Source organism: Vanellus vanellus (genome assembly GCF_965231255.1).
Source record: "Vanellus vanellus genome assembly, chromosome: 2".
Taxonomy (NCBI): domain Eukaryota; kingdom Metazoa; phylum Chordata; class Aves; order Charadriiformes; family Charadriidae; genus Vanellus; species Vanellus vanellus.
Window position 1 is genome coordinate 19,826,366 of NC_138906.1, and position 26,594 is coordinate 19,852,959.

At 38.3% G+C, this 26,594-nt stretch overlaps 1 protein-coding gene across 2 annotated transcripts in view; it reads left to right on the forward strand.

Moving 5' to 3' along the window:
* Nucleotides 1–26,594, forward strand: part of PRTFDC1 (phosphoribosyl transferase domain containing 1) — a 45,626-nt gene that overhangs the window by 13,385 nt on the left and 5,647 nt on the right. The window contains exon 4 of one of the 2 annotated variants that reach the window (XM_082498854.1): nucleotides 11,965–12,030. The exons of the other annotated variant lie outside the window; for it this stretch is intronic. Within the exon in view, the coding sequence (XP_082354980.1) occupies nucleotides 11,965–12,030 (66 nt within the window). The remainder of the gene's footprint in view (nucleotides 1–11,964; nucleotides 12,031–26,594) is intronic. 2 annotated transcript variants of the gene reach the window in all.

Below are 26,594 nucleotides of genomic sequence, written 5' to 3' on the forward strand. Positions count from 1 at the left end.
ATGAAGAGGATGGCAATCTCAGTGGTTAAATTGTGGCTGGTGTTATTAGGGTAACAGCATGATTTAGGTAACTTTGAGAATAAACTCTCCTGCCAGATTCATCTGTACATCAGGTACAGATAGTGGTTTGATGTGGAAAGTAAGACACTGGAAATGGGTCTCTCTTCTGATTGCATCTGCACTAGCTGGAACAATGACAGTCTCCGGTTCATTCCCCAGTGACTGCAGAGCCCTGCTGCCAGTCACACTTGCCAGCTCAGCTGCTTCTGAGCACTTCCTAACCTGTCTCAGCCCAGATGAGACCAGTTACGAGAGACTTTCTATTTGAACCGCTTCAGCTTGCTGGATTCATTTTTATTGACCCAGATGCACACGTGCATCTCAGCCTGCCAGTAGCCCCTGCCAGAGGGAGAGTTACAGGCAGCTGGGGACAGCTTGTGGGCAGTAACTTCTTTAGTCAGCACAGCTCCTGCTGGAAAAAGGAGTCTGCCCACAGTCGAGGGATCCTCGTCACCAAGGGTGCAGCACGGCAAGCCTCAGACCCTCCACTTCTTTGTCTTAGAGATGCTCCTCAGAGGTCTCAGAAGGAGCATGGATATTTCAACCCTAATTATTTTTGAGAACCAACCTACTTTTCATAGAGTTCTAAGGCAAACTGGAGAAGGCTACACTTTATGTAATAAAATATGACCTTAAAATTCAGTGTCGTGGAACTTCTCAGGTCTGGAGGCAGATGCTCTCCTTTCTAGGCATCTACAGCTTCCATTTAATGTGATGGCAGAGTTGTGAGATATGAGACCTTAAATTCATCACTTGCTCGAGTCTGTCTTGAGTGTAAGGAGGAAGGATATGTTTCTGATTTAAGTTATTTTAATTACAACATACAGTATTTTCCTGTTGGCCACCGCTTAGGGGTTTGGAGTGTTACTAATATTGGTAGGCGTTAATTTGTGGGCATAGTTCAGGAAAGGTCATGACAAGCCTATCATGCAGTCAGTTTATCAAATTCATCAGTAATGTAAAACTTACTGATAGAGAGGTGATCTCTGTAACTGTATGCATCAGATAACACACCTACACACCACTTAAATATGTTAGCACCATCTGAATTCTCAGTGATTTTTTTTAAGTATGAGTAAGTGTTTCAGTGACTCACACATAAAAGGTTTGGAGGAACCAAACAGCTCAGCCGGGGTAGAACTGAGTAGGAAGCGGCCTGATTGCCATGGGGACAGAACGAGAACAGATGTGGCAGTGAAGGCAGAGTGGTACTGAGCTGTGCAACAGCTCTCCAGCAATATCAAAATATTGGTTTAAGGCATTCATGGGGCATATTAAAGCAAGTAATTGCTTGCCTTGTCGAGATACTTTTCATTTTTTATCTATCATTCCCTGCTTAAGTATTACCTTCCTTTATGCTGATTTGTGATTTTTAGCTGTGGAATTCTTTTTTCTAACTGAAAAAATTTTACAGTTTGCCTGTATTGTGGGTTGACATTCTGTTCTTCTGCACTTCAGATCTAATGAAAACTCCACAAGAGGTATTTTCTAATCTTTCTGGAGAAATTTGTCTCCCTAAGGGTCACATTTTTTTAACAAGCTGTAATGTTTTCTTTTGAAAAATGTTTTCCAATTTGAAATAAATGTTTTAGATTACAGTATGTTACAGAGGGTACAGCTACTACGTATAAATGGAGTTTTAGATCTGAAGTTCATTTTTCTTAAATTTTTTTAATATCTTTTTTTTTTGCGAGCTTAAATCTTTGGTATTTTTGAGCAATCCAGGTTTCTGGAACATCTTAACATTTGAGACTGTGGATGTTTTTAAAACTAGTCAGTTTTAGAACAGATTCAAAGCATCAGGGGATTTCATTAAAAGCATTCAAGAGGTCATCTTTTCAAAGAGTTACATTCTAAAGTTCCCCTGGATACAATATTTGTTGTAAAGCAGCGGTTTGTTACAAAGCCTGAAAAACTGAAGTTTAGTCTTAGTAAAATATTTTGTTTCATATTCTGCCAAAAATACAGCAAGCTACTACTAAATTTTGACATTTGCAGTATTACTATATGTCATCATTAGGAGTGACTGTACTCCGTGTTTTCAGTCTGCATCACAGATTTGTGCAGTGACAGGGAGATAGGCTCTTATGTATAAGAAAGGTCCAGAGCATAATGGTTGCTGATCCTGTTGTACAAATAAGATCTGACAAGTTTGAAAGTATTGTGACATGTTTATGCATTGTAAAACATATCACCTTGATTACTTATTTGGATGCTAATAATACCATTTAGTGTGTGGTTTTTTATATTAAGATCTCAAATGGGGCAAAATTAATTAAAAGAAGCCGGAGGGTTCTAATTTTCCCAAGGAATTCTATGACTCTCTTTTACTGGCATCTCTTAAATGCTGTTTCTTAAAACAGATCATAGCATGTGCAATGTTCATGCAGTGCCACACCCCAAGGGTGCTGTAAGGCATAAAACAAAAAGGCTTTTTTAAAGGAATATAGCAAGAACAAGAACAAGAAGTACTGTATTATTGCAGTGCTTATCTGTGTGACAAATACAAAATTCTTTTTCCCTCACTTGATAGACAGAAGTTAGAATATTTAAATATGTAAATACTATAAAATAACCTTGCAAGAAAATTTGCAAAGATATGTGTGTTGTCAAAATTTCAAAGTCGTCACCAGTCAAGGGACTAAACATACTGGTATGAAAGAGATCACTACCGAGTTGTGAGAGTCAACGATACACTAGACTCCAGATTGCTGGAAGGGACTAAGCATTTGAGGTTTTTATCAGTCTCATCTTTTGTGAATTTGCTTACACCTATCTATCTCTTTTCTCAGCCTGTGGCTATTTGACAAATTTAAAGATTCTTCTCCTACCTTCTTTTTATCACCAAATCCTAGGAACTGCTGATAGTCGGGGTCAGAAGGTTAGTACTTTGTGCTTAGTGTAGAGAAAGCTGTATTTTCTTATGCTTTCAGAACCCCCCAAGGGGCAGGGCTTTTAGTACAGGGCTACAAATTCAGTAAATGATTTTTCACAATGTTCGTTTACTTTTGTTCATTACTTTACAGCACAATTGAAACAATGGGTAAGATGGTACGTATAGATCTAGTAGTGTCCCAGCTGGCATGCCGAGATCCTCTGTTGATGCTGGGAAACGTGACTTCCAGTTTTGCTGCTGTAATGTTCATGCATTTAATGCTAAACAGTAATTGGGTAAAAGACAGATACTCCAGTTAACGTGGACTTGAACCCAAATTGACCTTTTCTTAGCTGAGTCCAGTATAGTTGGCTATAGCATGCTTGATGTTCTTTTTGATTTCTGCATTATCATAGCATAGTAACAGGAGGAAGATTTTCCCTACACTCTTTAGCTTATGGTGGTCTTCTGAGAGCTGAGGAAGAAAAGAAGCCCAGGTCTCCTATTCCAAGAGTGTGGGCTTTTATTACTATATTGTCAGAAAAGGTAGACACCCTTAGTAATACCTCCTGGCAGTCCAAAATGAGTTCCTGAGTAGGATTATGGCAGTTCTGGAAAGTACGCTTCCTAAATTGTTCTTTTGCCTGCAAGTTTTAAGTTTTATTTGCCTCCCATCTCTGGAGACAAAGTATGAACCTCACCTCTCAGAACTAAGCAGCCCTATGAAATTTTTAGTACGTTTTCTCATCCTGGAACATACACAGATTTTATTTCTATGTTTTAAATGTTATATTATTATTTAAATGTTAAAGAAATTATAGTACAAGGAAACCTCAGACTACACTCTGGAAACTAACTTAAGTCTTGAGAATATATTGTGTTTCTGATTTATATACTATTTAAAACATTCAGTATCACATGTTCTTGATTTCAGTTCTTGCTGATCTTTGTAAGTGTACAGGTGCTGTTTGTGCTATATGATTATACGTGGTGCTGCAATCTTACTGCCACATTCATAAACGAAATAACCCATTGAACCAATACCAAGCAAATGTATAAAACTTAATTGCTAAACCAGAAAGGAAAATATGCAATAATTTATTGCCTGTAATCCTTCTTAGCCAAGATAACTGGTCTAAATTCTGCTGCAATTTACAACAGTTTGGCCCTTTTCCTCTAGAGTTACTTCATGTTTATGCCAATAAAACTGAAGTCATACCTCTGTTTAGAGATTTTGAGGAAAGTTTTACCCACAATAAAACTACAGGGGTAGATCATGTATCCAGTCATGTTTTCAGAAAATTTTCTTTATTTGAAAATACTTGAAATATATTTATTCTGTATCTCTACAGAACCTATTAATAGGTGAAAATACAGTGTTGAACATGGGCTTCCATCAAAATAAAAGAGTGTGAAGAATTTACAGCTTTTAATATTTGCCCTTAGCAAGTATGTTCTTAGTTGCAGGTATAATCTGTATTAACCTGTGTTAACTGTATTAACATTGCATGTGAGTTCACCTTTGTTGATGTCTGAGAGTACACACAAGAAAGACGAATTCCAAATGCCTTGACCAGGAAGGGAAAAGCTTCAATGACAGTTTATGCTTTATTAGATACCAGAGAATCTCCTTGGAAGCAACTCCTATAGGGGATGAATTTTCTGGTAGTTATTTCAAGATACCTTACCTTCTTTGGATTAAATACAGAGAAGGCATGCATGTACACAAGAAATTACTGAACATGTGAACAGATGATTGTAAACAATCCAATTTATTAACTTTAATAACCTACTGTTACCCTGGGAGTTGTTTAAGCTGAATGATCTGCTGTGCTTTTACAGCAGGGAAGAAACATACCCATGTATTACCACAGGTCAGCTGATAAGGAGTACCTTGCTGTCAGTAAGTTCGTCGTTTGTGTTTCTCTCTCCAAAGCCAACTTCCTCATTGCAGAACTCTGGCCTTCCCTGGAACTGGATAGACTAGCCTGAATTTGAAGCACTTCCAAACCTGTGTGATGGGAGTTTTTTGTTAAGGAATAGCAACAAGGAAGAAAAAGAATAAAAAATAAGTGAAATCTTCAAGTTAGTTATACTGTAGATCTAACCAGAGAGATGTAAAATATGTCTAACACTCTAATACCTGGAGCTCAGATAGAAATACTTGTAGCAGTTTAAAATTTACTATCTCAGGTTACTCTGGCAATAGCACTAAGACAGATCTCGGCCCATCATAGCCAGTGGTGTGCTTATTAAGCAGCTCAGGAAGGCATCATAGCCTCAACATTAAAGCTAACAGAGATACACGAAACACTCCCTGTGGGATAGGGGGTGTTCTGACAGGGGGTGTATGCCAGTTTACTGTATTTGATTTCCAGTTGGTTCAGCATTGTTGGCTTGCTTGAAAGGTATTCAAAGCACCTCCTACAAATACATCAGTGACCTGGCACTTGATTCGTTTGAATATGGGTGTGCCCCGGAGGTTGCAGTCTGGGATTTGGTATACATTTGATTCTGGGGAAGGCATGCTTTCCAGTCTCTACTGGGAAGCGATCCATATCATTCCCACTCATTTGCACAAATCTCCAGCTTAACAGTACTTACTAGTTGTCATCTGGATGTTGCTACTTAAGCCTGGATAGTCCTTCTAGTTGCCTGCTATGAAAACCATGATAGTCTGTGTTCTGACCTACACTTTTGAGATCTTTTAGTCTTAGCTGTTGTTCTTCAGAGAAGAAACCCAAAATGGTATCAGTTCAAGTGTATGTTGCTCTTAAGTACAGCATCTTATGTATTACCACTCCATGGATGTTCTTCTTACTTCTGCTGATATACTGAGAAAAATTTCATAGCCTATACTTTATATGTCAGTTTGACTTTACCTAGTAGTCAAAATAGGTTAATAGATGATGTAGATGCCATACTGACACTTCCCTGACCAAAATATTCATATATTGAAGTACTTCTCAGGAGATAGGCTGCAAAGCAAGTTTATACTAGGATGTCAGCATCCAAACTGGAACATGAAAATTTTCATTTTAATTATTATGTTCATGACTGAGATAGTAGAGCTTGGTCATATAGCAAAATATATTATAATTATTAAACAGTATATAATTTCAAAGCAGAAGTCTTTATACTTGTGGATACATTTATCTAAACTCTGCCAATACCTGCAATTAATTTCTGCAATGCTATTTTTTTAAATGCAGAAATCTTGGTTATATTATGGATCAGTTTGCTGCAGCTAAGTCACATAGAATTAATATTTTTTGTTTTAAAAGTTGTGTGACAGACACTACTTCTGTGGTTTCGTCTTTGAAAGGTATTAACTATTAACTGGAAAGTAATTTCTTGTCATATCTGCTCTGCTTTCATCCGAGCGTTCTGTTTTTTCTCAACTGAAAAACGTATTTGTAATATGTATTAATTTGTATGCCAGAGTATACAGTTCTGCTTGTGTTTTCTGTCATTTTCAATTTCTGTTGCAGCAGTGTATTGTAGCCATGTATCTGAAAACATATATCCATTTCATAATTCAATTGTGTCCGTGTGATATTTCAAAGCCTCAGCTTTTCTTTACTGTATGAACTATCAAGAATTTTGTTCAAATCTTCATCATTCATTACCTAGGTAATTTTCATCTCCTCTTTGGCTTTAATACCATATACCTTGTTTCCTCAGTGCCATTCAAAATATAGCTGTTTAGATCACCTTCAAAGTTACTGTTAGTGTAGCTCACCCAGTTGCTATCCTTCCTCCAGTATCAAGTGCAAGTTATTGTTTTATTGAGGCTCGTTAAGGCTCCATTTTTGACGATCATGAATCACTACCCCCCCCCATAACATCCAATTGTTTTCATTACTCAGTGGGTAAACCCTATAGGTAAATTTATATTTCTGCACCAACAAGTTTAGAGTGCAGAGCCCTATTAATCATCCAGTGTAATGTTTTTGCAACAAATCTGCAAAGACTGCTTGCTAATATTTTTTTCGTGACATAAGTTGGAAGAAATATTAGATTGCAGTAATATCTTTTGAAATCCCTCCTCAAATGTATTTCACTTGAATTAAAATGAAACCTTTGAGCAAACATGCAAGCAAATTGTCCTGGAGTGGTACCGAGGGGAACTGTGTTAAACGTTTGTGTGAGACAGAGCCTAAGTGGATAGTTCAGGATGTTACTAATGGACGATAGTCAAGATCATGGCTTCTTATGTGCCTGTGGTAAATGCGATTGAAAATAATTTCTTTCTGAGTGCTCAGTGAGGCTTTTAGGAAGAAAATATTGATCTCATCTCTTAAGCTGGGATTCATCTCACCTAACTACACATTTCTCACTGTTAGATGTCTAGGTGTAAGTTATTTGCTGTAGATATCCCATATGGTGAAACAGATGATTTACATGATCTATCTTGTTTTCTCCATTGATTATGAAGGGAGCCCAGGATGCATAGATTTAGATGTCTTAACTTTCAGATAGCTAAATTAGGAATAGAATAATCGTGTCTTTAATGAAGACGTTTCAAGGTCATGGGTCACCCTGTGAGAACAGAAGCAGCATAGATCACATGCAGCCTTAATGACAGTCTTAATGGAAAATAAAAAGGTGAGGCCAAAGTAAATGTGGAATCTGAACTCTGCTCTGCTTTTGTGGACGCATTGCACCAAACCTATTGGTGAAGTGGTGCTTGACTCTTGCTTTTCAAACTCTGCCAATTGTGAGTCAGTTACAGTTAGAAACCTCACAGGCAGTAACTCTGTCCTGACCATTTCACTTGGCCATTAGGGAAGGATAAGGGAAGCCTTAGAGATGCTCTGTATTCAATGGCTTGAAGTTCCAAGGGACAACTGAAAGTGATGGTCTGTCAATCACTTCTTTTTCATCAAAACCTTCCTGGAAAACCCAGGATTGCAGGAGATGGGATGATGGTGCAAAGTGAGAGAGCTGTCCTCATGGAAATCCTCAGGTTGGTGGATCTGCTGTATCACCCAAGTGGCAGAAAGCAAAGCAGAACAGGCCCGATGGTCACATCCTTCTTTGCTAAGAGTTTCCCTGACGAATTTTGGGAGAGAAAGGTAATCGCATTTTTTCCAAGAAATTCCATAGGAACTGTGCAGACTATAGTAACTAAATGTGTGATAATGACCTGGTGCCCATATTTCATAATTTAGTTATGCATTTAAACTGTTATGTTAGAGCTTCTTTTTTTGCCATGATTGTTTCAGTGAGCCCAGTATTAATGTACTCCAGATTCTGTTTCTTTAGAAGAGTAACAGATGTTCACAGTTTGGTGCAATTTTCAGATGAGCAATGGTGTTTATAACAAATTTTCCTGAGACCACCCAACTCATTTCACTTGTAACTTGAACTATGTCCAAGTGTTGATCTCAGGAGATGTAAAAGAGATGTAATAATTCTGTGCCCCACCCAATTCAAAAGACATGACTTAGTATAGATGGAATTTAAATATCTATACTTCCAATCAACATAGAAAGTCAAAGTTTTATTTTGCACACTATGAAAAATAGAGGTGGAAATAGCAACATTCTTGCTTTCATTCATCAAGTATGCATAGGATTTGAAGAGGTATATTGACAAGGTCTGAATGAAATAAAATAATAAAACAAAGATGAACAGGTGAAAAAGCACAACATACCAAGTAAAACCAACGAAACTGAGATTTATCCTGGAAAATGCAGATTTATTAAATACAGAAAAAAAATCAGAACTGCAGTGTAGCTTGTGATACGACAAAATGCATCATGTCTTGTTAGAAAGAGCTGCAATAAATTTTGGGCTGCATTAACCAAAACAGTATGATTTTGATATGTCCCTATCTGGGACATTATATTTAGTTTTAAACAAAAATAGTGTTGGTAAGGTTTAGGGATGTTAGAAAGCAAGTACTGACGAACTTTGGGAGATAGAAAATGAACCTTTGATTCATGTCTCTGCATTTATAAGTCCTGGAGACTCAATCGTATCAGTTGTGTCGAGGTATGAAACAACTCCCAAAGGAAAAAAGCAGCTCTGAATGATTTGAGACCATGCAAATTAAACAAACAGCTCTGAATTGACAGTAATTGGTACTGAATGAAACAGTAACAATTTATTTTTTCTTTCCTGATATTTATTGTACTTTATACTTAACATTTAGTGCAGTGTTATTTTGAGATTATAAACTGAGAATTCAGAAAAAAAGCATTGAGAGGTTCCTATGGCAACCATAGTGTGCCCATTATCTATATGAACATTGTGATTATGGTAATGTGACATTGTGATATAGAGTCTTGCTGTTTGGCAGGTATGTATTTTACAATATAAGTTAATTGATGAATGTAGAGTTATAGTAGAATTATAGTTATAAATGGCATTAAAATCAATGATCTGAATTTTTTTTTGCAATAGACTTGCCCTACTGCATGATGCAAGTAATTTCTTTCAATTTTTTGAAAGCACCTCAGCTGGGGGGTTCTGAACTGCATTTTTATATATGGTTTTTAGGCACAGTGAACAGTCAGCCCTGTCCTCTGACAGTGATCGTTCTCCAGTCAGAACACGAGGATTTTCATAATTGTGTGCGTTTGTGTCACAACATCCAATGTGTGAATATCCAGATTGACGGATGCTCTGATCCCTTGGCTCTCAATGGCTTTTGTGTTTGCTTAACTGCTTGCCAGCAATGAAGATGCTATTTCAGCATCTTCCTTTCAGCTGGAGCCAGAAATACCAAATGCAAAGGAAACAGTGCTGCTGTGAAGACTGCTGAAAAGAGATTTTTTTTTTAGTTAAAAATAAATAAATTCATTAATCATTGCAGCTCACTGTTATCTTTTTATTTTCTCTCTGTATTTAACTAGCAACTAAGAGCTAACTGCCCCTTCAGTAATTCCTGTGTGTTGTTTGTTACTGAAATTCCAGTCTCTCTCATTTGGAAATGAAAAAAAAAAATTGTGACTGCCTTGGTTACACATGCCATCATTAGAAACTATCTGCTTTTTATAGTCTTGACCTGAATATGTCCCTGACTTTGGAAGAGTGACCTGTCTTGCTCTGCAACAAAAGGCTTATGCTTTTTAGCCTGAATGTAAAATCTTCTCTATCTCCACTTTCTATTTAGCTTTAAAAGAATATTCTGAGGAATCAGTTGCTTGTTTTGGTTTTGTTTTTTTTTTTTTTCTTCCTGTTTTTCTTTACAAAAATAAGAGAAATGTTGAAACTTATATTAGAAAGTGTATGGGATGTAACCTTCATTCCTGCTCTAGCTCTGTTTCCCAGGAAACAAATCAGAGCAGCATGAAAAGAATCTAAAGCTCCTAGATCCGGTGGAGAAAAAGTGAAGGCAGGTCTAAAACTTGTCTTTTAAGGCAATGACTGCTGAGGACCTCTTACAGAGCTGTGGTGTGAGAGCTTTTTGGGGAGTGGTGTCTGAGTAACAATGGACCCTTTTGGTGCATCTGCAGCATGCAAACCTGGAGAAATTGTCATCAGGGCAATTCTGCACCCTTTACTTGAAGTTACTCAGGAAGGCTGTATTAATTTAGACAATTCATTCCCATGGGGACCACAAATAGTTCCTGGGGATGCCAGATTGCTTGTGATCAACTGGCTGCAAAGGTGCCTTGGAAGTCCCTGGACTTTTGCCACCTGGGCTGTGAGTGTGGGCAGATGCAGTTTCCATCTGCACAGGCGTGCAGCTGTAGCCGTGCCGCATGGCAGGCGTGTGCGTGCTACTGCTACCTCTGCTGGTGCTGCTTTTTGAGAGGAAGAGGAGTAGCTATAAACCCTTTCACCCAGTAAATCCTCACCTACCCTGTAAGTCCTGCTGTCCCATTCTTTATTTGTGGAAAAACATTTGACTTCAGAGCACTGGATTTATGAAATAAAAGCAAAGTATTCAAGTATTGCATTTTTGTCAGTTGTTTCTAATGATAAAGCTTCCTGATGTTACTAGTAAACTACAGTGTCACGTTCTGGTACTGCAGCTATTATTAAAACTGGACTAACACTGTCTTCCTATGGGTAGGGAGACTAGATTAGCACATGCACCATTTTGGCAAAAAACACACGTTAACTGCCCTTAGTTTTTCTCTTGCTTTCTCTGGAAGTCATAGCCTGGTCATGACTGTATATTTTTTAATTTGCTACCTTCTTTAAGGCTTCCTTTGTTTTCCTTTAAAAGTAGGGCTTCCATATGTCTCCCTTCTGTGATTTTAACTTTGTGTGCTGCTGATAATGAATTTGAACTAGAACTGGATGAGAATTTTCTACCAGAATGAATTTCAACTAGAAATGTCTATAGAACAAATTTATCAAAAAAAGTTGTTTTACTGATTTTTTTTTAAAAATACCTTTTCTAATAAAAAAACCAAGGCATACTATTATGTTCCATTTAGTTTGACCTGATTGGCAGTATTTTACTTTATGGAATTAACCTCAAGGATTTTATCTTTGAGTTAGCTAAAAAAGCAAAACCAAAACTCTTGAAACTGTATGGCACACAGAAACAAGTGATAATTTTTCAAAACTCCCCTCCCCCCCCGCCCCCGAAAAAAAACCAACCAAGTGAATGTCTTCAAAAATAGCTGAGTTCTCTGTGTGAGTGACAGATGTAAGCACATTTCGCTTGTGTTTCTAAAGACTGTTCCAAAAAAAGAATGTGCTTACAGGTGTTTGGTCAAGTGTTGAGATCCTCCTGTCTTCCTGTTGTGAAAGGGACAAGTACGTTACTCAACACTTGTCATATTAAGAAATAGCAAGCAAGGAGACATTATTTACTTTAAAAAGAAAGAGGCAACTTTTTCTAGTTCAGTAAAGCCTGGAGCTTGATGTTAGCTTAAACACAACCAGGAGATGATAGAAGCCACAAGAACGAGTGAGAGCGTGGTTTTGTCACACTGATACTAACAAGCGTTAGAAAATACTGGTAACCAAGACTGTGGAAGATCCAAAAAAAAATTAACATGCTTATACTTCTATTTTTTACAGTTGTACCCAATTTCAAAGTTTTGTCTTTCTTCTTTCAGAATGATGAGTCTATGCAAGATATGCAGATAATGGGAGGAGATGATCTTTCAAAGCTGACTGGGAAGGTTTGTTAATTTTAAATTCAAGAAAGAAAACACATCCACTAAAACACTTGAGAAAAGCTGTATAATTTTGCACATGGACTGTCAGATACTAATAATGGAATCAAAGAAATTTGTTAATCTCCATTAAATCGCTGTAATGCCATTGCTTTCAGATTGCAGATTCCCCAAAAGGTCAGAATGTAGCCCCTCCATCCTAATGTAGGGGTTTCCCAATACTTATACGCATACCATGAGTGAGATTGTGAGCAAAGTTTGTGCTGGATTGCTTCCCCTGAGCTTGTTTATGTCGTGGAGCCTTGTTTTTTCTGCCTTCGTTGGGTGCGTGCAAGCAAACTGCATGTTGAGTATCCCTGTTGAATTCTGCATATGAGGAGTTTAATACAGTTTTGCCTACTGTACAAAGTTCAGATGTGGAACCTTTCGCTCAGATAATCAGATGGGACTTTTTTTTATTTCAACATCGGGCTGGCTGTATGACTGAATTTGCTTTGCAGTATGCTTGAACGTAGTGGTAATGAGAGAGAGCGGTTTGAGTCAGTGAAAAGGCTATTTTCATCCAACCATGGTAATACAAATCAGTACTTTGAAGAGGAAGGAAGGCTGATTTCATTAGGCAAATGGTCTATGTGGAAAATGGTCAGAAATGGATTCTTTATTTATGCATTAAGGCACCATAATACTTATCTTGTTATTTGTACTGTTCATGCAGTTACTCTTTTATTAGCTGTCACTAAATAATACCAGTTTCTTCAAAGCACTCAAATGTAGCACTAGCAAACTCATTTGTTTTGTTGTACTATGGCACACAAGAAAAAGAAGAGAAAAACTTAACTTTAAATATTTCATTAATATTAAAAAGGTTTTGATGCAACTAGAACTTAAATGAAAAAAATGCTGGTACACTCAGAATATTTTAGTGATACATATGTCCTTAATTTGCACTTCTAAATATTCCTGCTTGGTGTTTGTTTCTAAATTATTACTAGAGCATTAATCATGTTCTTGGAAAATACTAATTTGCTACTTTCTTATATTCAAACACTGGAGCTACCTGTTTTTCTATGATGATTTTGCATATGTTTCTCTGCCTCACAGGCAGAACTGGCAGTGCACCTATTCATCTTACCTAACACATCCCTTTCCCAGACAGTCCACTTTCTAGGCTTCGAAGCGCAACTCTCCTTCCTCATCTTCCAGTTCCAAATTTTCTCCATGAATGGTTCCAGTTATTAATATCTTTTCCAGCTCTAATCTTTCTAGTATCGTTTGAATTCACTGGGGCAAAACATTATTTTCTTTTGCAGAACTTTTGTGTATTTGTGTGTGTCCACATGTGTATGACAGAGAAGGAAAATTTCACCCCAAGTAGTTCTGCTCTTTCAAAAAATGAAGTAGATTGTTTTCTTATACTGAAAATCCTGGTGACCTTTTTCTCATTGGCATGGCCCTCCTGTTCCTAGGTATGGAACAGGGCATAAAATTTGGCTGCAGGTAGTTGGGGAGAAGACTGAACAGCAACGTAGTTTAAGATTGCTGGGTAAGGAGGCTGGGATCTTGGGTAGGTGTGAGGGGGCTGGTTTGGGAGCGGAGGCGGTTGCTGGTGAGGAAGGGAGCCCAGTGCGGGAAGCTGGGTGTGGAGAGGCTGAAGTGGAGCAGGAGCGGAGGGCTGAGACTGCCAGGGGAGCAGACTTGCCAAAGGGGCATTTCGGCGGTTGTTTGCATGTGCGGTTGTCTGTGACACAGCTGATGTATGGATAATTAAATAGCATTTTCGCTATGACATGTGAGAATGGGGTTTCCTTAAGACTTATTTTACTGATTGAAAAGCTGGGATGCAAAGCTTGAGCTCAAATGTTCATACTTACACATCTAAAGTTGGATATATGAAGGAGTGGCCTTACGTCCATGGATGCCAACTCCTCCATCTGTTGTTGACTTAAGCAATTAGTGCAAGTATTCAGCAGCACATTTTACTAATCAGCCATTTGCAGACTGATTCAGAGCCTCCTACAGTCAATGTAAATCTTTCCTTGAAGTGTTTTTTAGTACCTTCGTGTAGCTGCTGGCTTTTAAAACTGCTGGCTTTGGTAACCGTTTTAAGTCACGGAGTGAGTTAGTGGAATACTTACGGATAGAATTCAACTTCCCTGCTTTTAAGTGAGCTGGGTACTTCTGCCCACTTGGAGTGCTTATTAAGAAAAGATTGTAATTATATTGAAAAATCAGTATGCCAGGCTAAGTCCCATTAACTTAGTGATTGTGGAAGGTGTTTTCAAAAGTGCCAGCACGGGTTCGGAATGAGAGTTCCATTAAGTTTCTGTAAAGTTCAAAAGCATCAATAACACACGCTTTTGAAATCTGCAGACAACAGATTCTGAGATTTTTATCTTGAAGTGCTCTTCATTAAGTAATAATACCTGGAGCCTCGGCTAGCCTGTAATCTTAATGAACAACGAAGCCATTTTCCATGCATTACTTATTATTGGAAAAGAAAGATTATTGAGTATATTCATGAACGTGCTGTTCTACAACAATATTTTTTTCTGAGAAAGCTTAAAGAAAGCAAACAAATTTAAAAGCTCATTAAAAAGAGGCTGTTAAGGATAATAGCTCTTCAGAAGGAATAATATCTCCTCTGTACTCCTTTACAATATGCTTTTGTTTATAAAAATATTATAAGCCTGGGAAAATGTATAATGACCCAAACCATGAAAAGAGAACTATTCTGAGAGAGAGGAGACTTAGCATACAGACCCAAACTGTTACCTGAAGAAAATCATCCACAATTTGAAATTCTTTTTCTGTGAAGAAGGTCGCAGAGGTAAGAATGAAGATTTCCATGGCATGAATTATTAATAAAGGTACTTGAAGAATGAGTCCTGATATAGCTTAGGACTGTAGTGCTTTGGAACTATTAATTTCTATGCAGAAAAAATGTAATTTCAAAATCTCTCCTTTAATGATGTAAGTGGTGAACATAAAATTTCTCAGTAGCTGATTTCATAGTTAAGTAGCTGCTTAGTTTTCAATTACTTTAAAGGGGAAATGCTCATTTGGGTAAAAATCATCATTAATGTTTGTAAAGAGGAATAAATTCTGAAAATGGGGAGATAATTAATAACTGTCCAGAAAACTAGAGGCACTGTTTCAAAGCAAGATGGCTATGAAAAGTTATGTAGATGAGGTGAAAAAAACAAATAATATAACCCTGTTTAGTATTAATACTGTCACCATACTGTATGGTTACACAGTCCAAAGTCTCTACTGACAGGAATCATTCTGTATATCAGTCTGTGTGTAATATGTCCTGTAACCTTTCAAAAAAGCTCCTATACCAGTTTGACTCATCTCGTTGCAAATCAAAAATTTAGAGTTTATATAATTTTGCAATTGCAATACTTATTACAGTTGTATAATGTATTTGATGTCAAAATACAGATCCATATATTTTTGTCATTGTCACTATTTCTACATAACATAGAATGTGAACAAAATTAATAATTTCTATTTGTCAGGCTGATAACTTATAATTAAAGTAGTTATGTAGTTAGTATGACAAAATTATGGAGGCAGTGATATCTGATATTCCATCTGTCTGTAATATGGATCAATGCTTATGTTCTTTATGAAGGACTATTCCCCTAGTTCATATTAAGTACATCTTGTTGACAGCTGTTGGTTTGGGCATTTTTGGAGAAGTGTAGAAGATAATAAATAATGATCAAGAAAAAAAGAAAGTGAATGTCTTCTATTCTCTCTGCACTTCATTGTGTTAGTTTGAGCTACTTCTACTCTGATGCTCTCCTGAAATAACTGATCAGCTCATATCAAAAAGAGGTTTCACTCAAATAAAGATATCCACCATGTAACATTCCTCGCTTCGTTCTGGCAGGATTTGTGCTATAAAATCTCCATACTTCCTTTATATGTGTCGCCTAAATCAATCTATCCACTGTATACCATTTTCTTGCCCCACGTGTCATATGGAAAGGTGTTCCAGGAACATAATGCAATCCCACTTTCTTTTCTTATGCCTCTCATTTCTTCTCTTATTTTACTGAACCATTTTCTCTGCATGTCATAGGTTCTAACAACAATTCTGAGACCCATTTCTCTAGCATTTTCCTAAATATGTTAGCATTTCAGTATTTAATAAAGCATACATCTGGCAGCTGTGTTTTATTCTTTAGATTTAAAATACGTATTATCTTCTTCACCATTCCGAGTTTGTTTCTCAGAGTTCTGTTGTTTCTGTATTTATTATTTTTTTCTCCTTCAGTATTCATTGCCTTGACTAATGCTGTGCTTTCTCTCCCTATATGCATTCCTTTCTGGAATAATGCCCATAAATTTGCAGAAAAAACAATGACATTCTCTTTAGAACATTATGTGCCTGAGAGACTTTCTATATGACAGTAAAGGTATACAAAATCCACTATACGCTTCTGCAATAGTCATGTCCCCCACTCATCTCTACATCTTCTTGTATTCCTATCAGACATGCTGCCTTGCCTTTTTCATCTTTTCAAAGGTTGATTTTATGTGTCTTGAAGCATTCCACATCTTCAGGACCTCTATTTAACTGCCATTTTTAGTCACTTCTGTTGTTCTGCATTTTTTCTTAATTGGATTTTATCCTGTCTGCTCTTCTGACAGTTGCCATCCTTAACTGCTTTTGCCGCAGCAACAGACGCTATTTTTTTTTCTTCCCCAAAGTCAATCACCTTTCTTTGCACTTCCTTCTTAGGTAATCTGTTCTACTGTTCACCATTATTATCTTGTTGTTGTTGTTGTTCTGGAGGAAGGAAAGTACACAGAAAACTTCCCAATCTTCCTTTTCCATTTTTCATACGGGCTCTGCTCACCCACTGTCTACCAGCTTCTACATCATCTGTGTTCATAATTGTGTTGATTTCACCCGTGTCCAGAAAATCCTCTTCCAATTCCAAATAATCAGAAGATTATACTTTTTCCTTCAAGTAAGAGAATGGAGACACTGATCCATTCCTGCATTACTTTTAGATTGATTATGGTGATTTGCTCTACTTCTTATGTACAACAGAAGCGTGCTGCAAAGATGGCTGCAGAGTGGTGCCCCACTCTGTTAACTCTTGGAGATACTGAACTAGTTTTACAGACTTCAAGTAGCTGGAGTTTGTGTACGTAGACTCTTAATGCACTAACTGAGTTGCTCCCATCGGCAGCTGACACTGGCCAAATTGCATGTGCAAAACCATAACGTTTTTGATATACAATATCTGTCCTTTCAGGAATGCCATAAGATGGGGATCAGCCCATCAGAAAAGATTAAAATCAGACATTCATGACCTTTTCTAGAACCCTGTCGAAAGCTCCTACTTAGATGTCTAATTTCTCAGAAGTCTTTCATATTATTTTCTAACATGTTGATGAAGTGTTAGTATATGTGGATTTCATTCCTGTGCATACCGTAAAATGATTTAACTTCTAACGGCAGTCCTTGTAGCTCCCTTTGGACCTCTTCACTGAAACTTGATGCATTATTGTTTAGCCTTTGTTTGCTGATGATTCTACAGCCCTGTGGCACTGCTTCTTCAGGCCTAACTTAAGTTGTCATCAAATGTGTTGTTTAACCAGTAGTACCTGAGGTTTCCCAAATACAATGCTAAGAAAGCAAATACTGCAGGTGTGATGAGTAAGCTGATAATCCGTTAACGATTTAGTTTGAGGAATTGCATTACCAGTTTATGTATTTCTGATGATATGGAGTATATATGAAAAGAAGGTGTCTTTAGAAATAATCTAAATGAAAATGCAGACTTCTGAATGGAAATTGAACTAAAGGGAATAAAAATACACTATTTTGTAGCATTCCACACCCCACCCCCTTCAAAAAAAAAAAAAAAAAAAGAAAGAGAGAGAGGTAAAAAGGGTCTGTATCATTTTTTTTAGTCTTTTGTAATTTTTACAAATATGCTTTCATCTGTGGAAATGTATGTATGAACGAACTCACTTTTTCCAGCAACTGTGCATTCTTGCATATGTTATAAGTTGGTATAACTAACACTATGTTACATTTATCTCCAAATAGTTTAAGAATAGTTCTATCCAAGGAGAGAGGAAGGAACTCAGGACACCAATGGGGACTCGAAGATAAAAGTATTTCCATCATTCCCAATTTCCATGTATTTTTCCACTTATAAGACCACCATTACCACTATACTAAATAGAATGAAAGGTCTGTCTAGGCTTGCATCATGTCTTCAGCAGCAGAGAACCAGAATTTTATTAGGGAAAGGATATACAAAACACAACAAGAACAGAGACTTACAAAATCCAAGTTACATCTGGACTATCATTTTGAATACATCCAGCACTAGAACTGTTATCCATGTCTGTGTCATCTCTTTGTAACTCCAGTTACGCCTCTAGTCCCACAAGATCCTGTAGCAAGGAGTTTCATTTTTAAGTAGCATGTAAAAAAGTTCTTCTTTCTTTTAAGCTTGTTACCTTCAATAAACTTTACAAGACTTCAGTAAATCTAAGTTTTTGAATTGCTTCCATAAAAATTTCTGCAAATCTTGCCACATTAACGTTCATTTTCTTTTTTCTTTTTCTTTTTTTTTTCAGTACAGTTATTTGGTCTGATCACAAACAGAGCTTTGTTTAGAGATTCCTATATTTTAAGGTCCAAAAGCACCATTATATTCTTGTCTGAATTTCTGGATAATTAGATTGAAGGGTCCCAAATTATAATTTCTACACTGTGTCTACAGTTTCTGTTTAGAGCTACCAACTCTTTTGATTTATAGACTTGATGGAGAAGCCTCCACACTTCAAGCATGTTTTACCAACAGTCAACTGTCGTCACTGCTAAAATGACAAACCTAGTTTTCTCTTCTGAATTTGGATAGCTTTTTGCCTTTCTCTGTTCCCTTTTTTAATACCTTTGCCAACTAGTTTGAGCAGCTTGACATTATCAAATTTATATTGCCATGTGGTTGCATATTTGCCTATAATCCAATCATTACCTAGGCTTCTTTTAGATAAAGTAATACAGTGGGAGCCTGCTGTAAAGTACCGGCATACTGTAGGATGTAAATGAGATATGGTTTGAAGGTAGAATTAATAACAGGAAATTAATACTAGGCAATTGATATAGTTGGAAGAAACAAAATTTCAAGCATGCAGATCCTTCTGTTGGTCTGAACAGAATCAGCAAACTTCAAGCTAGGTACAGATTAAGAGAAACTCTTAATTTTAACCTAATGTGGTAGTCAGACAATTGGGGAGAAAAAAGTGATTACCCTACATGATCACCTGCCCTATGACCAGAGGGGCAGATAAAAATGTTAAGAATTCCTCTGAGCTAAAATAAGAGAGAAAATTTTCAGCTGTGGAACACTGATAAATGGGTTGGAGGTCAGCTGCGGTGGAAGATTATAATGTGCCATAAAGGCAGTATTTTATCAAGTCCATGATTTCTGGTGCATACAGCAGTCCTGAATTTTTGTTCCCAGGCTCAGCTGTTGAAGGTATTTTGTGGTCTCTTTGAGGTTGTGGGCTGAAAGGTCAAAGTTCTTTTGTGAAAAATGTTCTCCCACTGGGAACTTAGCTGTTAATTAAATAAAAGCTATTACTTTCTGCTACAAACATTACTTCACTGTAAGGTGGTTTTTCCAGGCCTCAAATTTAATTCTTCTCAGTCTTAAATTCTTTCTGTTTTGGTGTTGGTTTGTTGTGTTTTTTTTTTTTAATAGTTGGGGGTTTTTTTAAACATGTGTTCATGTTATTCTACTGATTTTATGCTGAAACATTTAAGGAGAAAATACCCTCCTTGTGTACTTACCTGATTTTCTTGCTATACAGGCAAGGGCTGTGTTTGCCCTCTTGGTTGTAGTATTGCAGTAAATATGGTTGTTTATTTGATTACTTAAGTAGAGTTTCTGCTTCCCAGGAAACACTCCCCCTTTCTAACATGCAACTTAGCTTTTTACCTTGTTAAAATTTTACATTTTATGTGAATTCAAAGACAGCCTTTCCCTCAAACTCTATTCAACGCTAATTTCAAAGCACTGTTATTTCCTAGCAATTTCTCCTTTGAAACCAGTCTTCTAAGTGGAACGTAAAATCAAAATCTAGAAAAAATTGTTATGCTTTTCCAGGAAGGTGAAAAATAGTTTCCATAGCACTTACTGCTCTCAGGCAGGAGGCATACATGATCTCATAACTCTGCTTGGTCTTGTTAGCTGAAATTATTCCATTTGTTACTGACCTGTCAGAAGGTAAACAATAGAAATGTATTGACTCAGTGCCGGAGTATTTTTCAGCTTCTTACAAGTGAGAATATTTCTTACGTGTCTTGTAATAACAACCTACTTTCTTGCGGTGTATAAGCTCAAGTGGCTTTGAAAGGCGGTAAACTACAGATTTTCAATTTTTGCAGGTTTCCAGTCCATTATTAAAAATTTTAAAATTCATAGATACATTGAAATTTATTATAAAAGTGACAATGTACCTCTTTAACATGACAGAAAAATTAACATGGAATGTAGGGATTAGAAATTATTTCTTCTTCATTTTACACAGTACTAATATTGTCAAAAACCTCCTGCTTTTCCCAGATGTCCCAAGACATGCTGCTATGAACCATTTCTACTACTGCCTAAAAAAGGATATGAAAGCACAAATTTTATTTTTGTGTAGATCTGGTTCACACCACAAATACTATTTCTGCTCAGTGCAAATGTCCATGTGCAGAGTCACAAGTTCTGTGCACCCTGATCACTCAAAACTGGAGAATTTTAAACTTCACAGCACCCCTTTGCATTTAAAAACACAGAGTACAGTTTTAGGGCCAGTGCTCTTTAATGTTTTTATAAATTATCTGGACACAGGAATCAAATGTACATTAAGCAAGCTTGTGAATGACACTAAAGCAGGAGGAGCTGTGGACTCCGTTGAGGGTAGAGAGGCCTTACAGAGAGATCTTGATAGGCTAAAGAGCTGAGCAACCACCAACCGTATGAAATTTAACAAGAGCAAGTGCTGGATTCTCAACCTGGGGTGGGGTAATCCTGGTTATATGTGCAAACTGGGGGACGAGAGGCTGGAGAGCAGCTCACGGAAAGTGATCTGGGGGTTTGGGTTGATGGCAAGTTGAATATGAGTCAACAGTGTGCCCTGGCAGCCAAAAGAGCCAAAAGCGTCCTGGGATGCATCAAGCACAGCATAGCTAGCAGGTCAAGGGAGGTGATTGTCCCACTCTACACTGCACTGGTGTATAATGTGTGCAGTTTTAGGCACCTCAATATAAGACGGACATCAAGCTATTAGAGTGTGTCCAGAGGAGAGTGACCAAGATGGTGAATGGTCTCAAGGGCAAGACTTACAAGGAGTGGCTGAGGTCACTCAGTTTGTTCAGCTGGGAGAAGAGAAGGCTGAGGGGTGGCCTCATGGCAGTCTACATCTTCGTCCAGGGAGGATGCGGAAGGGGAGGTGCTGATCTCCTCTCTCTGGTCACCAGCGACAGGACACGAGGAAATTGAATGAAGCTGCATCAGGGGAAGTTCAAATTGGACATTAGGAAATGGTTCTTCACTGGGAGTGTGATCGGTCACTGGAACAGGCTCCTCAGGGTAGTGGTCAGGGCCCCAGGCCTGTCAGAGTTCAAGGACTGTCTGGATGACGCTCTTAGTCATATGGTTTAGTTTTAGGTAGTCCTGTGAGGAGCAAGGAGTTGGACTCGATGATCCTTATGGGTCCCTTCCAACTTGAGATATTCTATGATTCTGTATTGCACCAGCCTGCTCCCTGCCAGCTACCTGGTAGAAACAGCTGTAAACACAGGATGAATCACAGTCATACACATTTATCAGCTCCCAACCATCCCTCTGATCCATCACCAACAAAAGCTGCTGATTCTCTTGCAATGACTCAGTAGAAATCAATCTCAGAGAGTTGAGCCACCGCCCCTTCTTTATTTGGACTATATAAGAAGTCTTTCCAGGGCATATTTTAAAAAAACTAAGCGTTTTCTGTGTCTCACTGTAAGATATATTAGCACCATTATTAGATTTCTGGATGTACTTCACAGATTGTATTGGCGAAGATGGCTCTACTCAGAAATTAAGACATCTTCAGTCTAGTCAACATGTCAGTATATATTCTATTTCCTGTTCTCCAAGCTCCACAAATAGACAAAAAATGTCAAACGCGTGGCAGAAGGCCGGATTACTTTTCTTTTCATGTGGTTTCCTCCTCTGCAATTGCCTCTGATATATCTGAAAGGGCAAAACAGTCTTGATCTATGTGGTACAGGAGCTTCAAACACATATACTTGAAGAAAGATCTTTTCTTCAGTGTCCTTTAGCTTCCTATCATCTGTCCAGCTATCAGTTACTGCTGCAGCACCCAAGCTGATGAGTTTCACCAGTCTCCTGCCCACCATCTCACAGGTGGATTTTATGGTGAAGCAGAATAAGGCCTTTCACATAAAAGTGACCTTTCACAAGATATGCTGGATGCAGACAGCTGTGCGTTTAGGGTGATGGTGACATTACTGATAATGTACCACTTTGTTGTATCCACTGCATTCTTCTATTGTCTTCTTCTATCCATACGCTCAAGGATAAGCAAATCTATTTCAACCAGTTTCAGTTACACATCACAACTATCTAGTCTTGGATACTGTATATCAAAACATTTCTTGGCGGTTTTTTCCTCTACTACTCTGCTATGCCATCCCTTTTCTGGAACCCTCCTATCAGTAGCCACTTCAACAGGAGAAAGGTAGGGGATAGGCAGCAATACAGTCAGTTTCCCAGCACATCATGTCTTTTTGAAGGAGAGGGTTTCTGGTACCAGAGGATGGAAAACCATCTTGAACGCCTTCAGTCATAAGCAAAGGTTAAGTATGATGACTTTAGTCACAGTAACCCTGCCTAATCAAACCAGGGATTAATGTATCATTCTCAATGATCAGGATGCCTGCTTATTTATATACACAAAATGTTTTCATGTCTAAATATTTTTTAGTGGCTTTTCCACTACAAAGTCCTTACATACGGGATTTCTCCATAGCACAGAAAGTCCTCATCAATGGTTTGGAAATAATGAGAATGTGCATAACACAAAACAGAATCTGTGTTTCCTGACCAAGACAACTGCCTGATTAAAGGAACTTTCAAAGGACCAAATCTCCCAGTGCATATCATTTGTAACTGCTGGACCCCTTGACTCTGAGGAGAAGAGGCACAAATAACAGAATGCTGATCACACCAATATCCTTCCTTCTCAAGTTAGTGAATGAATATGGGATCTTACACTTCAGCTGAAGTCATGTGCAGATGACTATCACTCTTGTGGCCAGATAAACCCTTCATGCATGTCTGCATCCATGTTAATCTTCTTTCCTTCATATGAGTCATTTGTGATAAGAAAATGTAGACAAGATTAAATTTCTATCAATCAGACACATTTATAACTGGTTGGAAAACTGTTCTCAAGAAACAGTTAATTATGCTTCACTGTCAGGCTGGATGCATTAAAGCATGTTCTCCAGGGGCTATACAATATTTAATTCATGATTTAAAAGACAGGATTAGCATTTAATGCTAGTGATACCATGTGGAAAAATACTACAAGATAGTATTATGATCTTACGAAATTATTTTAAGAATGTGGTTCAAAGAATGACATGTAATAACAATAAAGATGAATACTAACTTCTCTATTGATATAGAAGTAATCTTTTGTATAAACGCAAGTAAGGGAGACTGACTAAGCAACAGTTCTGAACTGGAGATGACAGGTGGATCACAAGTTGCACATGAGACAACAGTGTATCTTTATAAAAGATGGAACTGTTATACTGGAATACATAGAAAGGAAGATTATTTGTAAAGCATACAAAGTGGTTCTTTTGTTCTTCTCAACACTCATAAAGTCTTCTCTCTGGTTTGGGGGTGGCACGACTGAAGAAGGGTTCTGACCAACCGGACAGGTTCCAGAGGAGAGCAAAAGAATGGTCAGAAAGCTAGAACATATAACTTGTGAGAAAATGTTGAATAAATAAGTGTTGTTAAATATAAAGAAGAGGAAACTGAGGAAATACATCTGTCTTCAAATACAAAAGTTAAAAAGAGAAGAAAATAGAGCTTTTTCTATGTCCACTGCAAAGCAAGTTCAGGTCAAATAGCAAGAGAAGTTTTCTAACTGTATTTTGGCTCTTAGATAATGCGGCCCTGAGACACATTGCCTGAGGAAGTTCTGAAGTCCCCATCATGTTCAAGAACAGATAAATCAGATATCTGTGAGGGATAGTTTTAAGTTGATTCTTCGAGCCAACAGAATAATCTTGATGATCTTTCATGGTCTTCTGAGCCCCATTTTCTATTAAAGTCTATGATTTTTTTCTCACAAGTTGATTAGTAAGGTCTGCTCCTCCATATTAGTTTAATCCCAATTCCATGGCCAGGGAGGCTGCTGTGCCCTCATTCTGTCTAATTTTATGATTTCCACTTGCGAGTAAGCAAGAGAATCCCTATTATTGCTCATGATAGGATAGCTGAAGCAGCTGTGGTAGCAAAGAAACATATTTGTCTGTCAACAAAGTGTCCCAGGACTATGCTTTTCCCTCCATCTGTCACAGCCCTGTGTGCACAAATAGGCCTTTATGGCCACCACCTCTGTCACTTGTTGCCTCAACCCACACCTGTGGGTTCAGTTCAGCTCAATCCTGGGCTTTTAGTCTATGCCTGAGCTGGGTACCGATCTTCAGCTCAGCTGCAACCATGGCTGTACATTACTATAGACGTTGATCCAGACCCTAACTCACAGACTGTCTTCCCAGTTTAACCTCCGACCTGTCTCATCACTATGGACCTGCCTGGACATCAGTGGGCTGTGTTTGATCATGGTTACTCTCACTGGACCCGATCCCAACCTGTGGCTTGACCTCAGATCTGCCTCGTCACCATGAACTCACCTGATGATATGCACTCTTGGTTGAACAGGTCTCAGGTCCGCCCGCCTGCCTCGCTGGGGCACTGTGGGGCTGGGCCCTGGCTGGTGAGGCCCCTGCACTGCGGCCTGGATTATTGCCCTCAGCTCATGGCTGCCCTTAACTCAGGGATCAACAAGCCTTTGCTGCACCCTGACAGTCTGCCAATGCAGGACGTGGCAGCCCTCTGCCATGTCGGTTTTGGTATGTCCCATCTCATGCCATTGCTGCTGGATAGGTCTTGTCACTAGAAGATCTGTGCTTTTCCTTTGGGAGGAAAGTTCTTATCAACAGAATGAAGAGTAGCAAGAGATGCACGGGTCAGGATGTCAGGCTGATGTCAGGTCAGCCTCTCTTACCAGGTGCCACTCGCAGTCATCCTGGACCATTTGCTGGTACTAAAGGAGCTCCATCTTTAGTTCTAGTGAGGTTTTTTCCTTGTCAACTCTTCTGCTCTCTCCCGATATTTTATATATGTGTATGTGTTTATGCATATATACACACATAAATATTTACATATATCACCAGCTGTGCAAGTTCCCTGGGGGATGGATAAACCATTACTCCTGCATGTAATCTTCAGGTGTCCACTGCCTGAATCAAGTGATTTGCTTATGCCTCAGACCCAGGTGTCCTGGGCTAGTCTTTGGAAGTGTTTTTCCTACTTATGACTTCATCCAGGAAGCCAGATGAGAGCCAAACCCTTTTTGGATCCAAATGGCTTCCTTCAAGAAAATGTGTCCCTGCATACCTGTGATAAGATTCTCCTGAACATGCTTTTTACCTCTTCGTCTTATCTGGAGGACTGATATACTTCCATTCTTTCTTTAAGGAAGAAATTTCTAGAGGTGAGGTGTCTTTGGACTTTTGTTCCTAAGAGGCCTTTGACTTTTTACCTCCACAGGACTAGGTCTTTTAGATCTAGAGTTGTTTGTGTCAGCAGCTGAGAGGTTGAAAGTCAGGAGTGCCAAGCAGGATAACCACCAGTGAAACCTGTTATGAAAACACCAAAAAGGAGCCACCCTCAAGATTAATACACATTCCACTGGAGCTCAGTCTAAATTAGTGGCTTTCTTGAGTGCTATCTCCATTGCTGACATCTGCTGAACTACTACCGGGAGTTCCCTCCACACCTTTGCCAAGTGTTTTGCCATTTCAGAAGCATCCAGGTATAATACAGTGTATGGTAACATGTTTCTGCAGTGATTGATGCCTGAAGCATGCTATGTCGCCCTGCCAAGCACTGTGATTGTTAGGAGGAACTGCAGTATGAATATAAATATGGATAATCTGTATTAATATATTATTTCTGTTGTCAAGATTTAAAAAAAGATTTACATATCAGTTAATAAAACTGTGAAAGGTGTGCTGTTTGTGAGCACACTCCCTTCACACACTCCTCCTCTGTGGTGTTTGAGTCTTTCTCAGAACCTTCAGCCTTGGGATTCTGTGATGGAAAAGGAGGTTCGACAGCCTCCGTGTTATGTATGCAGCAAAGCCAGCAAGCCTGATAGAAAGGCAGTGGAATGTAAGCTGGTCTGGTGAATACTGTGTGGATATGAAACTATCTGTCTCAAGGTTT